Source organism: Phalacrocorax aristotelis, chromosome 13 (assembly GCF_949628215.1).
Source record: "Phalacrocorax aristotelis chromosome 13, bGulAri2.1, whole genome shotgun sequence".
Classification (NCBI taxonomy): Eukaryota; Metazoa; Chordata; class Aves; order Suliformes; family Phalacrocoracidae; genus Phalacrocorax; species Phalacrocorax aristotelis.
In genome coordinates, this window is record NC_134288.1 from 10,389,719 (window position 1) to 10,405,117 (window position 15,399).

The 15,399-nt window shown below is 57.1% G+C and overlaps 2 protein-coding genes across 12 annotated transcripts in view; one reads left to right on the top strand and one right to left on the bottom strand.

Moving 5' to 3' along the window:
* Window positions 1-1,897: 1,897 nt before the first annotated feature.
* Window positions 1,898-9,568, top strand: SLC2A4RG (SLC2A4 regulator). 3 transcript variants are annotated; one of them, XM_075109269.1, is made up of 8 exons: window positions 1,898-1,996; window positions 5,772-5,953; window positions 6,893-7,002; window positions 7,085-7,329; window positions 7,536-7,636; window positions 7,752-8,016; window positions 8,108-8,187; window positions 8,274-9,568. In XM_075109269.1, the coding sequence occupies exons 2-8, from the start codon at window positions 5,877-5,879 to the stop codon at window positions 8,383-8,385; spliced, it is 990 nt and encodes a 329-aa protein (XP_074965370.1). In that variant the 5' UTR covers window positions 1,898-1,996; window positions 5,772-5,876; the 3' UTR covers window positions 8,386-9,568. The 3 variants fall into 3 exon arrangements, with proteins under 3 accessions (XP_074965370.1, XP_074965368.1, XP_074965369.1); XM_075109267.1 differs by lacking the exon at window positions 1,898-1,996 and adding an exon at window positions 3,677-3,870; XM_075109268.1 differs by lacking the exon at window positions 1,898-1,996 and adding an exon at window positions 3,958-4,089.
* A 505-nt stretch (window positions 9,569-10,073) lies between these two features.
* Window positions 10,074-15,399, bottom strand: part of ZBTB46 (zinc finger and BTB domain containing 46) — a 60,732-nt gene continuing 55,406 nt past the window's right edge. For all 9 annotated transcript variants that reach the window (XM_075109258.1, XM_075109262.1, XM_075109260.1 and 6 more), the window contains one exon: window positions 10,074-15,335. In XM_075109258.1, the coding sequence (XP_074965359.1) occupies window positions 14,949-15,335 (387 nt within the window). In that variant the 3' untranslated portion in view covers window positions 10,074-14,948. The remainder of the gene's footprint in view (window positions 15,336-15,399) is intronic.

Here is a 15,399-nt window from a genome sequence, read left to right on the forward strand (position 1 = left end):
ATGCCTTCCTTTGGCAGCTTTGTCCCTCCATCGAAGCAGGCGAAGAGATTAAAAAATGAAAACAGGGCACTCAGCAAAACCCACTGCAGGCTGAAGACGTTAAAGCTGGAAGGCAGCTCAGGCGCTCGTGCCGCTTTGTCAGCCCTGCGCTTGATGCCAAACCACAGCCGCTCGAGATAGAGGAGTCAGCCCCGGCAGCTGCTCCCATCCCCCTGCGAGATAAGGGCCCCGATAGAAAACGGCACGGGGTGGCTGGCGCCGATGCTGCTGTGCTCTTCCTGCTGCCAGCCGCGCTGCACCAGCGTGTGGGCTCCACCCGCACTGCCCCCGGCCACATCCTTCCCCTGCTCCCTTTCTCCATCATCCCACCCCACAGTTCTCTAGGGCTGGGTCCCTCCTGCACCACCCGAATCCCCTGGGAGCTGCCTTTGCGCTGCACCAGCCCTGCGCAGGAGCATCACCTTGCAGGACCAGAGCTGCTTCGCTCGCCGGGGCAAGGTGGGCCCTGCGCTGTCCGCAGGGTCAGGACGTGGGTACCACTGAGCTGCTTCCCCAGGGAAAGCAGACTTGGCCCAGCGCAGCGCTGCACCTGCGCCAGGGAAAGTTTCTGCTCTCGCTGAGCTGGGGTGGCCAAAGCGTCTCCCAAACCTGCCCCAACAGCAGCAGGAAAAGCCCCATGTGCAGGGCTGCATGCTTGGCCAGCATTCCCGTGCAGAGCCAGACTCCCATTTAAATACGAGAACAACTGCCCAGTCCTTGGGGTGACAGAAAATGTGCCCAGAGCCCCATCTGGAGGCTCAAAAACTGTGTGGTGAATGAAGGATCCATCCCAAAACCTCTCTTGAGGTTTGTGGTCTGGCCAGGAAGATTGGGGTCAGAATGAGGGGAGTGGGTAGGGCCGGGAGCACCCCTCCTTGTCGCAGGGGACAGCAGGCTGCCTGCTCCTCCCCACTGACCCAAGCCCACTCAGGGCCAGGCTCCCCATCACGCTGCGGGGAGATGGTGCTGAGAAGGGACGGCGCTGCGAGGGGACGGCGCTGCACGGTGCCATTCCCACAAGGGGGAGTGAGCAGGAGCCCAGCACACACTGTAGGGTGCTGCACACTGTGCTGCACGCCATACAGTGCTGCACTCTGTAGGGTGTTGTACAGTGCTGCACGATGTACTGCATGCTGCATGCCTTTGCATGGTGCTCTACACTATGCTGCGTGGTGCTGCACACTATGAGGATCCACACGCTGTGTGGCTCTGCACCCCATGTGCACCCCAGATCCACATCCCAGGTGGCTCTGCACGCTGTATGGCTGCACGCAGCATACGGCTGTGCACCCAAACCAGCTCCGCACCCAAACCAGCTCCAGACCCATACAGCTCTGCACGCCATATGGCTCCGGACCCCGTACAGTCCCATACAGCTTCATACCCCCTATGGCCCTATACCCCCTATGGCCCTGCACCCCTTGCAGCTCTGTACCCCACAAGTAGGCTGCCAGGCAACTCAGGAGAGACAGGCAGCGCAGGCAAGGCCCTGCCTCCCTCTGCAATACTATGGGGTAGGCGGGCACCACAGCCCAGCCCAGAGTCGGCCCCGGCCCCGCCAAGGGCAACCAGGTACCACGGGAGCATCTCCCAGGGATGTGGTGTCGCGATGCCACCCTGCCTGGGAAGGGGGGGTCAGGCTGGTGGCAGTGGGAGCCCTTGTGCAACGGGCAGGCGATGCTCGCAGGAGTTGCACAACACTGAAGCTGCTGGAGCCGCCAGCTCAGCGCTTTGGCCAGCGTTAACGATTAAACCAGAGCGGGGGGCGGCCGGTGGAGCCACCACCCGGGACATGCTGCAGCAGAGCCCAGGCTGGTTATCATAACTCCGGGGGGAGGAGAGGCATCCTGCCTGCTGCCAGTGCTGCCGGGCTTGGTCACCAACTCCTCCGGGGAGACAGAGCTGAGGCTGGGAATGATCCTGGTCCCCGATCCCCGGCAGCCCTGGCTCAGCCTGGGTAGGTTTGGGGCCCTGCAGGTGCCTCAGTTCCTGGGGGGATGATACCCTTCGTCTGGCCGCTCCCCCCCTTTCTGTGGCGTGCAAGGGGACCCGTGGGTGACTGTGGCGGGGTGACACCTGGTCTCTTGGCTGGGCACACAGGGGCTTTCCTGGTTTGCTGGGTATTTTTCACACTTGTGAAAGCACCTGCCCCCAGGCATGGCACAGGGCAGAGGTGACACCTCCAGCCACCCCTGAAGGCAGGGGACAAGGGGTGGCCGAGCACCCCAGGGCTCCTGCCTGTCTGCCACGCTGGGGGCATCACTGCCCCACCTCTCCCTCCCCAGGCAGGGGCTCCCCGGGATGCTGGCCCCAGCACCTCCATGGCCCTGAGCCACGGGAAACACACGAGTCAGCCAGCCCAGGGCTGCCGGTGGGGACGGCAGTGGGGGAGCAGCCAGGGGCCGCCAGCCAGGACAGCCACACGGACTCTGTCCTGGCCTTCAGGCTGCACATTGGCAAATCAAACAGCAGCAGGGCCTGGGCGGCCCCACACCAGAACACGGTGCTTGTGGCCCCACGGGTTTTGGGGCAGGCAATGAGCAGAGCGTGGGTGGGCGCTAGCTAGCCAGGGCACCCTGAGCACCCCCTGCACCCCAGTACCCCATGCACCCCATGTACCCCATGCATCCTGGGCACCCTATGCACCCCGAGAATCCCCTGCACCCCAGGCACCACGTGTACCCCATTTACCCCATGTACCCTATGCACCCCGGTAACCCCTGCACCCCGGGCACCCCACAGCCAGCCCTGCTGTTCTGGGTGGCTTTTGACAGTGTTTCCTCATGGAGGGCAGGACTGACCCAACCTGTGTGGGGCTGGGGACCCCTCTCCTGCTGGGAACTGCCCTCCCACCCCAAAAATCCAGACACTCCCCCCCCCCCAGCAGAAGGACACTGTAACTTTTACGGGAGCCCTTTAACTGATGGGAGAGCCCTATAACTTTAGGGGAGCCCTGTAACTTCCAGTGGGTCTAAAACTTTGGGGGGGAACTTTCAGCGGGACCCCTCTCACTTTTGGGATGTATAACTTTGTGAGGAGCCTTGCAACCTCTGGAGAGCCCCAAAAGCCCCATAATTTGGGGGGAGGGCACAACTTTTGGGGGAACCCCACAAGTTTTAACACTCTGAGTTTCAACCCTGTAACTTTGAAGGAGCCATAGAAGTTTTGCGGGATCCTCCAAGCTGGCGGAGACGCCGGAGTTTCGGGGGAAACCCTTAATTCCGCCCTATTATAATAAAATCAGAACTTTTGGGGGACACCCTGCAACTTTCGGGGAGCCCCGGCTTTGGCGGGAGGGCGGGGGGCTGGCGACTTTGCGGGGGCGGCCTGCCAGTCTCCCAGTCCCGCAGCTAACGGGGGTGCACCGCAAGGGCCGGCTGAAGGGGCGGTGGGGGGGGTGGTTTTTGGGGGGCCCCGCGGGCAGCGCGCGGGGCGCCGGAGGGCGGGGCGCGTGAAGATGGCCGCTGCCGGCGGGGGCGTGTCGCGGCGGGGGCGTGTCGCGACGGGGGGGCGTGTCGCGGCGCGTAAAGTGGCAGCTCGCCGAAACCAATAGAAACCGTCGAAAGCGGCGGCCGCGTTCCAACCCGGGCGGTTTGACCAATGGCGGTGGGCGTGGGGGGCGTGGCCTGGCCGGCGCCGACACCGGGCCGCGCGCGGCGGAGCGCGCTCCCCCGCCGGGCCCGGCCGCGGCCGCCGCCGCCGCCGCTTCCCCGCATGGAGCCCCCGCGGCCGCCCACGGCGCTGCTGCCCGCTGCCCGCCGCCGCCGCCGCGATCCTCCGCCGCCTCCTCCTTCCCAACCCGGCGGCGGCGGCGGCGGCGCCGCCCCGAAGGTACCGGGGGCGGTGGCGGCGGCGACCGGGGGGGAGCCGGGGGAGGGGAGGGAGGGAGGGGGGGCGGTGACAGCTGACAGCGGCCCGCCCGAAACTTTCCCCGCCGCTAAAATGGCGCCGCTCGGGGACAAACTTCGGGGGAGGGGGGCCGCCCCCCCCCGCCCCGCCCGGTGGGATCTGCCGGGGGCCGGCGCTTCTCCCCCCGGGAATCGGCGCCCGGTAAATCCCAGCGGAGGGGGGATCCGGGGGGGATCCCAGCCAGCTTGGGATCTGCTAGGAGAGGGATCCATCCCGGCGGTGCTGGTGGGTCAGGGCTAGGGAGATCCCAGCTGGATTCCCGTGGCAAATCGGGCTTGGTTTTCGGCCGAGCTGAGGGGGGCGGGGCGCGGGGGGGGATCCTGCAGGATCCCGGGGTGGGGATCCACTCTGTGGGCTCCCCTTCCGTGGTCCCAGCTCGGCAAAGGCCTGGGGGATCTGTCTGCAGCGGGGGATCCGCTCCGCGCTGGCGCCCCTGGATGCTCCTCCCTTGGAGCAGCCCGCTCGGCTCCCTGAAGCGCTCGGGTGATCCCTGTTGGATCCCAGCCCTTGGGGAATCCCCTCAGGGTCCGCCCGGAGAAGGATCTACTCAGCCAACCCGCGGGCGCTGCTGGCTCGGGGCAGCCCAGTCTGCTCCTGCTCCGCAGAGCTGCAGGGGGATCCCTGCTGGATCCCAGCTCTGTCCCAGAGGATCTGCCTGGGATCTGCTGGGAAGGGATCCACTGAGCGCCAGCATGCAGGCAGGCAGCACTGCCGTCCTGGAGCAGCCTGGTCTGGTTCTGCAGAGCTTAGGGGGATCCCTGCAGCATCCCAGCCCCACTCTGGAGGATTTGCTTGTGATCTGCCTGGAGAGGGATCTGCTCAGTGCTCCCATGCAGCCAGAGGACAGCGATCTCTTGGAGCAGACCCTGTCTGCTCCCTGCTCAGCAGAGCTCCAGGGGCATCTGTGCTGCATCCCAGCCATTTGGGATCTTCCAGGAGTCTCCCCAGGGAGAAATCCACTTGGTGCTGACAGTCGGCCAATGGACACGGCTGTCCTGAAGCAGCCCTGAGGAGCTCACCAAGTTGGCTCCTTCCTTTGCGAGGCTCGGCGCAGATCTGAGCCTTGGGTGATCTGCCCAGGTACATCTTGCAGAGGGATCCAGCTGGTCACCACACTTGACCAGCAAGTGCTGCTGACCTGGGTCAGCCGGTGGAAAGGGCTGCTCCCTGCTTCTCGGGGGTTCCCCATGGGGCCCCAGCCCAGCTCCAGGGAGATTACCTGGGATCCACCGGGAGTGGGATCCACTTCGTGCCCGTGCTCAGTCAGTGGGTGCTGCTGTCTCCCAATTGGCATGACAGGGCCAAGCCTGCTCCCTGCTCTGCAGAGGTCTGTGGGATCTCCGCTCGATCCTGCGTGATCTGCTCAGAGTGGGATCTGCTCGGTGCTGTCATGTGGCATGTGGATGCGGTCACCTTGGAGGCACCCTGCAGGAGGGTGTCAGGTCTTCTGGCTCTGCAGAGATCCCTGGTGGATCCCCACTCTGGCCCTGGGGATCTTCCTGGGGAGGGATCCACTGGCTGCTGACGCTCAGCTGGCAGGTGACAGCGCTGGGACCAGCCTCACAGGAGGATGCTCTCTGCTCTCGCCTCTGCAGAGCGCCAGGGAAATCCCAGGTGGATCCCAGCTGCGACCTGGTGGGATCCACCTGGGATCTACCCCAGAGGGACCCACCGAGCGGCCATTAGGGTGCCACTGCAGCCCTGCCTGCAGGCGCTAGTCCAGCTCCCCTGTACCGCCTCCACTCCCTGCCGAGGTCAGGGGAATCCCCAGGGGATCTGTTGCCCCGGGGATCCCCTGGTGACAACCACCATCTCTCCCACAGGCTCCTCTCCCCTGCGGCGGCCGGGGGCTGCCGGCGGGAGCTGAGGGCTGGCTGCCACACCTGGGGGAGCTGCTGCCACGCCGGGAACCGGCCAGCCGGGAAGCGATGCTGCGGGTGCTGGACGCCGGGCTGGAGCGATACCTGGCGCTGCATTCGGCGTACATCCCCGTGCCCCGGCACAGGTAGGACCACGATGGCGGTGGGATGGGCAACGGTGACTGCAACCGCCCTGGCGAAACCTCCCGCCGACGCCGGCTTCACCGCAGCGAGCCAGGATTTTTTTCCGCTGGCTGCAAGAGGAGGACTTTGGCCGCTCGTCCGCAGCGCCGGGGTCTCCGACTGTGACCGGCTGTCCCGCATACGGCAGCACCGAGGGCCCTGCCTGGCCATGGCCCCGCTGGGTGATGAAGCAAGGCACCATATACGAGCCCACGAGTGGTCGCGGTGCTTGGCGCTGGCGAGGCTTTGCCTACTTGAGGGCTTGGAGAGCATCGCCGTTCTCCAGTGCCCTATTTATCCATCCCCATGGCATGAGGAGTTTGCAAAATGGCTTCTGTTGCTCCTGACCTCTCACTTTTTTTCTAAATTTAATTTTTTAATAGTTTTGGGGCTTTTTTTTCCGCTTCAGGAAGTTGTTTGGCCCCAGCTAAGCAAACCCTGCGTTTCTCGGCACTCGTGGCAGGATGCAGGTGCCGGTACCCTCCAGCGCGGCGCTGCCCACGAATGCGTAGGGTTGTAGGGTTCCCCCCTGGAGTGGTAAACAGCGGCGTTTTGGCTGGCCGCCTCTACTGCTGCCTCACTGCTGCCTGCACTGCTGCCCAGTGGGGTTTCCAGTCTGGCTGCTGGGATGATGCCTGGGTCAGCTGGGCATCTAAGGGTGCTGCAGGGGATGGGGCACCCATGGGTGCTTTTGCACGTGGTGATGTCCCCAGCACAGTGTGGCCACCATGACTCTGTGCCATCCCTGTCCCCCAAACACAAGCCACCCCTGTGTTGGGTGCAGACCCAGACAGCATGAGTAGGGAGTCCCAGCACCTTGGTGGATGATGGAGAGGGATGAAGGGTCCGAGGGGGCCATGTCCATCCTCACTGCAGCCCCCCCGCTTTGCTCTCGCTGGCAGGAAGCTCTCGGGCAAGGCAGGCATTGACGAAGTGATGGCGGCCACGGTGCTCACCAGCCTCTCCACCAGCCCACTGGTGCTTGGTCACCCGCCAGCCACCCCCGCCCCAGGTAAGTGCGTGCCCCTGTCCTCCCCTCACCATCCCTGGACACGTGTCCCATGACAGGACCTGACCTTCCTCCTCCTCACCAGAACCCGGCAGTGAGGTCTGGAAGGAGGCACCCACCATGTCCTCCAGCTGCAGCAGCAGCAGCAACACCAGCGGGGACTGGAGCTGGGACCCTCCCAGCGACCGCTCCACCCCCTCCACCCCATCGCCCCCGCTCTCCAGCCACGTCCCCAGCACCTTCCTGCCTGCCCCGCTGCCGGACGAGGGCCCCGACGAGCCTGACAGCACCCACTTCGTCTTCGGAGAGCCCATCCCACGGAAGAGGAAGGTGGGATGAAGCTGTGGATGATGATGGGGTTGAGGTTGGGATGGGGATCATGAGGATGGGGATGAAGGGGAGGATGACGTTAGGGATGGGGATGACGGCAGGCCAGGGATGACTGTGGGATGTGGACGGTGATGGGGATGAGCCTGGGGATGACAGTGGGGTTGGGGATGGGGATGGGCTGCCAGCCTGACACCTCTCTGCTGCAGAACTCCACCAAGGTGATGTTCAAGTGCTTGTGGAAGAGCTGTGGCAAAGTCCTCAGCAGCTCCTCAGGGATGCAGAAGCACATCCGAACCATGCACCTTGGGTAAGCGTGTGGGGTCTACCCGGACACCCCCAGGCCCCCTGGTGCCCCCTGCAGGGTCCTGCCATGGTGGGGGAGAGAGCCCCCCCCCCCCAGCCAGACCCTGCTCTCCCCGCAGCCGGAAAGCCGACCTCGAGCAGAGCGACGGCGAGGAGGACTTCTACTACACGGAGCTGGACGTGGATGTGGACTCGCTGACAGACGGGCTCTCCAGCCTGACACCCGTCTCGCCCACCTCCTCGGTGCCGCCCACCTTCCCCGGCCCTGAGGTGCAGGGTCCGGTGCCACCGGCGCTGCCGACCCCCGACCCGGCACTGGCCTCCCCTCGCAGCCCCCTGGCCCCCGCTGGCCTCTGCCACATCCACACCGACCACGCGTACCAGGTGAGATGGGGGATGGGGATGGAGGGGCCGCTGCTCGCCGCATCACTGTCACCCTCCGGCTCTGACGTGTGGCCGTGTCCTCCCTCGGCAGGGCTGCCCGGCCCCTCTGCGGCCACCGGTGCCCCCCACCACGCCCACCCCGCCACCGCCCAAGCCACCCGCTGTCCCCAGGTAAGCCACCACCATCCGCGCCCCCACCCCATCCCCTCATGTCCGTGTGTCCTCCCCACACCATGACGTGTCCCCTCTGCCCGCAGGAGGCCGCGGGGGGAGGCCAAGAAGTGCCGCAAGGTGTATGGCATGGAGAACCGGGAGATGTGGTGCACGGCGTGCCGCTGGAAGAAGGCCTGCCAGCGCTTCCTCGACTGACGCTGGTGCCGCCGGCGCTGCCGGTGCTGCCATGGCGGCGCTCCCTCCTTCTTGCACATTTTGCACTTGAGGTGCCTTTGTGCCCCCCCCGCCACCCCGGGGCCCCCCCGGACTCAGGGAACGGCCCCCCCCAAAAGCTTTATGCACACAGCCTCCTGCCCCCGCCACGGAGCTCTTCCCCCTCCTATTTTTCCTTTGAAAATAAGCTAAATCTGCGTCCCCCCCTTGCTGGCACCATGGCAGGGGCTGGTGGGGGGCGGCCGGCTGCTCCCAGCCCCCCTCCCTGTGCCAGGTTAGGGTCTACCCCCAGGGCTGGGGGCTGCCCATCGCTCAAATAAGCTGTGCCTGCAGCCAGCGGGGGCTCAGAAAAGGCGGTGTCCGTTCCTGTCCCCCCCCATCAGCTCCCAAGGGGGCCCCCAGTGCCCAGGGCAGAGGTGGGCGCCTGCCCTTCCCCCCTTGCCCCCCCCGAAGGGGGTTTTTACTCTTTGTATCATCGTTTCTCTCTATTTTTCCTATCGGGGAGCAGCTGCTCCTGCCGGGGCAATGCTCTGGGAAGTGCCTGCAGGAATGCGCCCATTTGCACTAAGCCAAACTGCACAAAGAGACTTCTTTTTTTTCTTTTCTTTTTTTTTCTTTGTGTTTTTATTTTTTAAATAAAATATATGAAAATTCATATTTTTAAATACTCCCTCCCTGGGCATGAGAGTGCACTGCAGCAGTGTAATGCCTCCAGCCCTTGGGGGGTTTAAGGGGCTTTATTCTCTTCAAACCCCTTCCCCCCCCAACCCCCCTTTTTTCACCCCAAACCCTTTCTCCCCTCTCATCCCGTCACCCACCTGCCCGGGCAGTGGCTCAGGATGGCGTTTGGCCAGGCCATGCCTCCCTGTGGGTGGATGGGGACAGTGGGGTGGCCTTGCCCCCCTGCCCAGCCTCGCACCCGGGGCCACGCCGGGGCAGGTACCCCCGCTTGCAGGAGGGTTCCCTTCGCATCAGGGACGCCCGCCCTGTGCAGGGTCCCCCCCTGCCTTTAAGGGGGTCAGACCGCTTCGGCCCCATGGGTTGGGACGGTTCTGCGCCAGGCTGGGCCCCCGCTTGTCCCCAACGTGGCGCCAACGGGGAGTAGATGTGAGATCCAGAAGAAAAAAAAAATAAATATTTGGATTCTTTTTTTTTTTTTTTTAAATTCTTACTGGTCTTTGCTTACTTTTAAGATAGGCTCTGCGCTGTGGGGGGGGGGGCAGCCCCAGAGCTGGTGCTGTCACCCTCCTCCTGCATCCCGCATCTTTTGGGGATGGTGTCACCCTGTGCATCCTCCCTGGATGGAGCTGGGCAAAAAGGAGTATTTTATTTTCAAATAAAGCCCTAAAAATAAGGAAACTGCCACCAACGCTTACCCATTGGGGCGGGGGGAAGAGCATGGGAAAGGTAAAGGCGGCGTCACCCTCAGCCTGGGGGTGAGCCAGGCTCCCCGTGGGGGCGAGGGGGGATTTGGGGGAGCAGGGACCCCACAGTGGCCCCATCGCAGTGCCCAGGAGCAGGCGGGTGCACGGCCCTGCAGCATCGCAGGGCTGCAGCTGGGTGGTGCCCGCGGCCCCTGGACGGCTCCGTCATCAGCCTGTCCGTACATGCACGACGAGGAGAAAAATACAATATTTAAAAAAAAACCAAACCAAAACCCCAAGACAAAATTGTAGCAGCAATTTCCCAATTTATTGAAACTGATTGATTTTTTGCATGTATGTCTAAGCTAAATCCCATCACAAAGTAATTATACTCAAGAGGCACGCCTCCGGCATGCCCAGGCAGACGAAAAACCGGGAGATCAACTAGAAAATAAGGTCATATTTACCTGAACTACATTTACAGAAAATCAGTACAACACAGCCATGTTCTCCCACTGACTTCTGGTTACTAAAATCTCCTCAACCTCCCCAAAATATTAAACACATCTTCAATACAAACACAGGTTTATAATAATTAATATAAAGTCAGTATAATATAGAATATTCCCAGCAAAAAAAATAATCAACAATCTTCAAACACTGTCCTTTTTCATTTGTTTCTTTAGCTTTATTTTTGTAGACAGGTTTAAAGCACGTTGAAAAATAAATATATATGAAAGCATACACACAGCACTCTTACTATGCAGAACTAAAAAAAAAAGGCAGAAATTCAAAACACAATATAGAATCTAAAAAATAAAAAGAACCATTAAGTATGGCTTTCTTAGGAGTTGCACATGTCACAGAATGAGCTAAAATAAGATTATCTTTCATAATATTGCAAAAAATTCCAGTTTTTGCATTATTTTCATGGAGTTTCTTTCCTAAAGGGCGACGTGCAAACTGGGACGCGTGGAGGCGGGGATGGGGGTGCCCGGGGGGGCTCAGCCTCAGCCCTGCAGGGAACGGGGACTCCCTTGGGGCCACAAACCGAGCCCCCAACCAGGTCATCGATCCCAAAACACACACACACACACACACACACACACCCCCAAACGCCAAAGCAACGTGGCTTTCGCTTTGGAGAAGCGGAATATTTAAAGGCATGAGTTGAGAGAAGAAATAAAATGGGAACTAATGCTAGAGCGGGTTTCCTTTTGTACGAAAAATATTCCTTTTGTAGTCCAAACCACTGATTTTTGATTAAATAATAATAATAATAAAAAAGACAGCCAGTTTGCCAACCTTCATTAGACACATCCCCCTCTCACCTCGGCACAAAAATCGCTCTGTAGCTGCGAGGCTCTCGGGTGACCATAAAATATACAAAACTGGGTAATTTATGATTTTTAAATAACATTTTTGGAAAAACCAAACTGACGGAAGGCCTCGCAAGAACCTCTTTCGTCTTCATTAAGGTATTCTCCAAAAGCAATTCCAGACAAGGCCCACCTCGTGCGTGACCTGGTGCGTTCCTCGAGGACTTCTGGAGGGCGAGGGCAGGACGAGGCTGTTCGCACCCTGTTTTGCGCGAGACGGTCGCAAAGCACGGCTCGAAATGCTTTTTGTACTCCCGGCACGCTTCCGTACTTAAAAAAAATGAGGATAATAGATGCAGGGAGGAACATTTACAGGTACATATGAATACTTAAAAAAGAGGTGCGAGTTACTGAGACCAAGCGTATCAGTTTTTTACCAATAAGGGAGTTAGTTTTTTGAAATGAAATCTTTATATACACACACACACACACATATATATATACTTAGAAAAAATTAAAAAAAGGGAACCTCAGTGAAGTATACAAAGCCCTGAAGGGAAATACAAAGACGAGATGCTAGAGGTTACTTGAGCTAGTGTTGGATAGAACAGGCAGAGTTATCGGTTTTTTGTTTAAATCTCAAAGAGCAGAAGTTTGCATAGGCAGCAGATCCGAGAGGCGTCCGGAGAGGATCCCGAGAGGTCCGGTCGCACGGAGCAACTGATGAAGTTTTATAAAGTTTCAGCATCAAAAAAAAAGCGCCCAAATTCCTTTTTTGAACCCAAACCTCAAAGCACCAGCCAGAGCACAGAAGTTTAAAGACTAATCCCTGCATTTCCAAATCTGCATGCCTCCATCAAAACAAAGCACTTAAAATATACGTCAGGTGTTAGAAGGATTTTATTTGGTATATATAGTCTATGTTAGTAATATAGAAGCATGTGCTAGATTATAATGGCAACATTGTAAATGTTAGCTTTTACGTGGATTTTCTGTTTTTCTCTCCTTTTTTCAATTTACTTTTTGCATCCTCGGCTCAAAGAGCTTCAAAGTGACACTACTGGGAAACACTCTGAAAGCCACCCGCCTTGCTGCCCACCCTTTAAAAAAAAAGGAAAGAAAAGAAAATATGAAATGTTTCCAAAGGAATTGCGAAGTAAAGCTAAGCACCCCATAACTCTGATTACAAAGATCGAGTCACCCAAGGGCGAGGGCAAGGAGGAGTGAGGAAGAGGAGGGCTCGGACCAACATCTCCTGCTCCTCCTCGGAAGATCGAACAGCAGATGCACACACCGGCATCGCAGTAGATGGGCAAGATGGAATGTCACAGAAACCGGGGGGTTTTGAACAGTTTGGGTTTTAAAGTTTTTTTAAATAGATTTTTACATACAAAAAGCAAAGCTACAGATATCTTTTAAAGTACTGTATGTATTTGTCTACATGTAACAGGTGAGGCTGCAAGTTCAGGACCTCAGACACCCCCTACCCCCCCTCCATATTTACAGGATAAATGACAATAAATACAGAGCCTGCGCTCCAAGAGGCAAAAGTCAGGGTAATGAAACAGCGACCTCGCCCTGGGACCCCCCAGCTGCTACAACTGCTGGGGAAAAAAGTGTACAAAGGTCCAATCGTAAAATACTGGGTTTGTTTATATCTTTTTAAATACAGTAGGAAGGCGTTACAAGAAGCTAAAAAGCAAAATTAGATTTTTAAAGTTTAATAGAAATGTTTCTGTGTGACCCTACAGCTCTATTCTTTAAGTATTTAAAAGAAGAGAGTTATCCACTCTCACTGGCTAAAAGCACCCTTAACCCCTTCAGTCCTAATGAGCAGCAGCAGCAGCGATGGTGCTCGTGTGGCCTCACCAAGCCAAACAGAGGATTTTAGGAAAGACCCAGGTTTCCAAATCACTGACGTGCACTAAAACCAATCGACCAGGAGCCTGGGAGCTGCTGGAGGCTCCCAGGCGGCAATTGTTAGCATCAACCAGGATGATGCACACAGAAAGGCGGCAGCAAACGTTTGCAAGGAACCAAGGAGCAGAAAAAGGCATCAAACACTAAAACCCAGGATGCAACTTAAATCGAGGAATGAATAAAGATCCAGCTACTGCAGGTGCCAGGACCAAGGCTCCCACCATCCTCCACCAGATCCCGGCACCGAGGGGCTTAAATCCTTCAAGATTTTTTGCTTTACTGGGGTTTATTGTACAATATACTTTTTATTTCTTTTGCTGGGTGGAACCACGCTTTTTGTTAAGGACCACCTGACCTGCAAGAACGCTCGCCACCCCGCTCGCCTGCCCCACCATGGGAGGAAAATAGCACCGTTAAGTCATTTGGCTTTCTGGTAACAGGTTGTCTTTCGTGGCAGGTTTCCAGATACCACCGTCACAGACACTGTATACAATTGTTCCACAGCAAGGAAGGAGTGAGGTCTTCACCTTTTTTTTTTTTATTTCTTTAAAAAAGCACCAGAAGCAAAGAGGTGAAGGGTGAAATAAGCTGCTTCACAGGAAGAAGACACTTCCAACACGCTTTGTTGCTGCTGTTGTTTAGGTGTAGCTGGAAGAAGGCAACAGTGGCCGATGTGAACAAGGAGAATCCAACTACCTGGAGCAGCCCCAGAGGCTCTGTTAGGAGATGCTGGGGGAAAAAAACCAAACCTGGTGGTTCTTTAAAAAAAGGAAAAAAAAGTTTATTTGGAAATTTACATGTAACCAGTGCAGCTAGAACTGAAGGTTTTTGTCATGAATTAAGTAGGCGTTATGCCTACCAATGATGAATTACATTTTTTAGCTTGGCAAGGAAGAACAATGCACCCAGCTAAATTCCTGGCCCCAGCAAAGTCTACGGGACAGGAGCAGCAAGATTTTCACCCAGCTGGGATCTCCTCACCTTGGCTTCTTGCACTTCCCAGTTCATCCTGCACTTTGCCAAATGCCTCGTTTTTGCTATGGTTTGCATATATTTACGAAAAAGGCAGCTGAGCAAAGGGAGAAAGTGAAGATACTTGCAGGGAAGAATGACAGGTAGATAATTACCTGTGTCTTTTATAGCAAAGGGTGCTTCTGGAAGCACCAATACGCATTTCAGCGACTGCGAATAACCAAGGCTGGAAGATGGGATGTGGGTAAGATGCCAGTAGGTCCAAGAAATACCATATCCTTTCTTTTTTGATGGTGATGCTTTTGGAAGCTAAGAATCTAAGACAGTAATTCATAAGGCTGTAATCTGACTTGCCTTTTGATCGATTTAGCTCCATAAAAAGTAATAAAAACTCTCTTTAAATAACTTTGCAAAGGCCTGTATCATCAAGGAAGCCCTCCAACACATACATCAATTTGCTTTCACAATGTTAGCTTGTAATTCCACTGCTGCTGGGATTTCAGCACACAGACAAGGTGTTAAAAAAAACAAACAAACCAACCAACCCAATATAACCAACCACCACCAAAAATACCCCTGCTTTGGACACTAGAATCAACCCAGTGTTCAGTTCAGGGTGGGAAGGGTACAAGGACTCATGCTTCACCCAGCCTCCCCATCGCACAGCGCTCACACCTGCAGAAACTCCACCTCACTTGCATGCAACCTGGCTGGCTTGGCCGGAGGGGCGGCCGCGGTCGGGATTGTTCATGAAAGGAGAAGGGGGAAGGCGAAGTCAGTTACGTCGCTGGAAGCGACATTGCTAAGACAGTATCTGAGTGGAACAGAGAAGGACTTGTTTAGAAAACACAAGTTATTTTGCACACATGGACGACAACAAGGCTACTTAGTTTTTCCAACATACTCCTTCCTCCCCACCCTCCCTCCCCCTACAAACAACAGAGCAAAACAAAAAACAACAAAAAAATCCCTAAGAAATCCAGGCAAAATCCTTGTCGTTCTCTCCAGAGTTGTCCTGGTCCTGCGGAGAGTCGACATCTTTGTCATCATCTAAAATCACATCATCTTGTGACATTCCCACATCATCCTTCCACTTGATGTCATCATCATCTCCCATCTCCTCGTCTCCTTCCACTTTGATGTCATCTGGGTCTTCCATGTACTGGCCTTCCCCGGGGTAGCACTCGTCTGGAGAGCCGTCTCCTCCGTTGTGGTCCAGGTGACCAGCTATGCCTCGACCAGAGCAATCGGCACAAACCCCGTGGCGGCGAGAGCCGTGCTTAATCCCCACGCTGGCTGCAGACATGAACACTCGGTTGCACACTTTGCAGACGTACTTTTTATCTTTGCTGTGGACCTGGAAAAGGACAACGATCAGAAACATTCATGCCAAAGGAGATGGATGGAGAGCTGCAGGGAAG

Bases quoted from the DNA above. Each gene is read 5' to 3' on its own strand.
- SLC2A4RG (XM_075109267.1), top strand. From the start codon at position 3,754: ATGGAGCCCCCGCGGCCGCCCACGGCGCTGCTGCCCGCTGCCCGCCGC. The intron at 5,954-6,892 runs GTAGGACCACGA...TCTCGCTGGCAG, and splicing joins ATCCCCGTGCCCCGGCACAG to GAAGCTCTCGGGCAAGGCAG. The intron at 7,003-7,084 runs GTAAGTGCGTGC...CCTCCTCACCAG, and splicing joins GCCAGCCACCCCCGCCCCAG to AACCCGGCAGTGAGGTCTGG.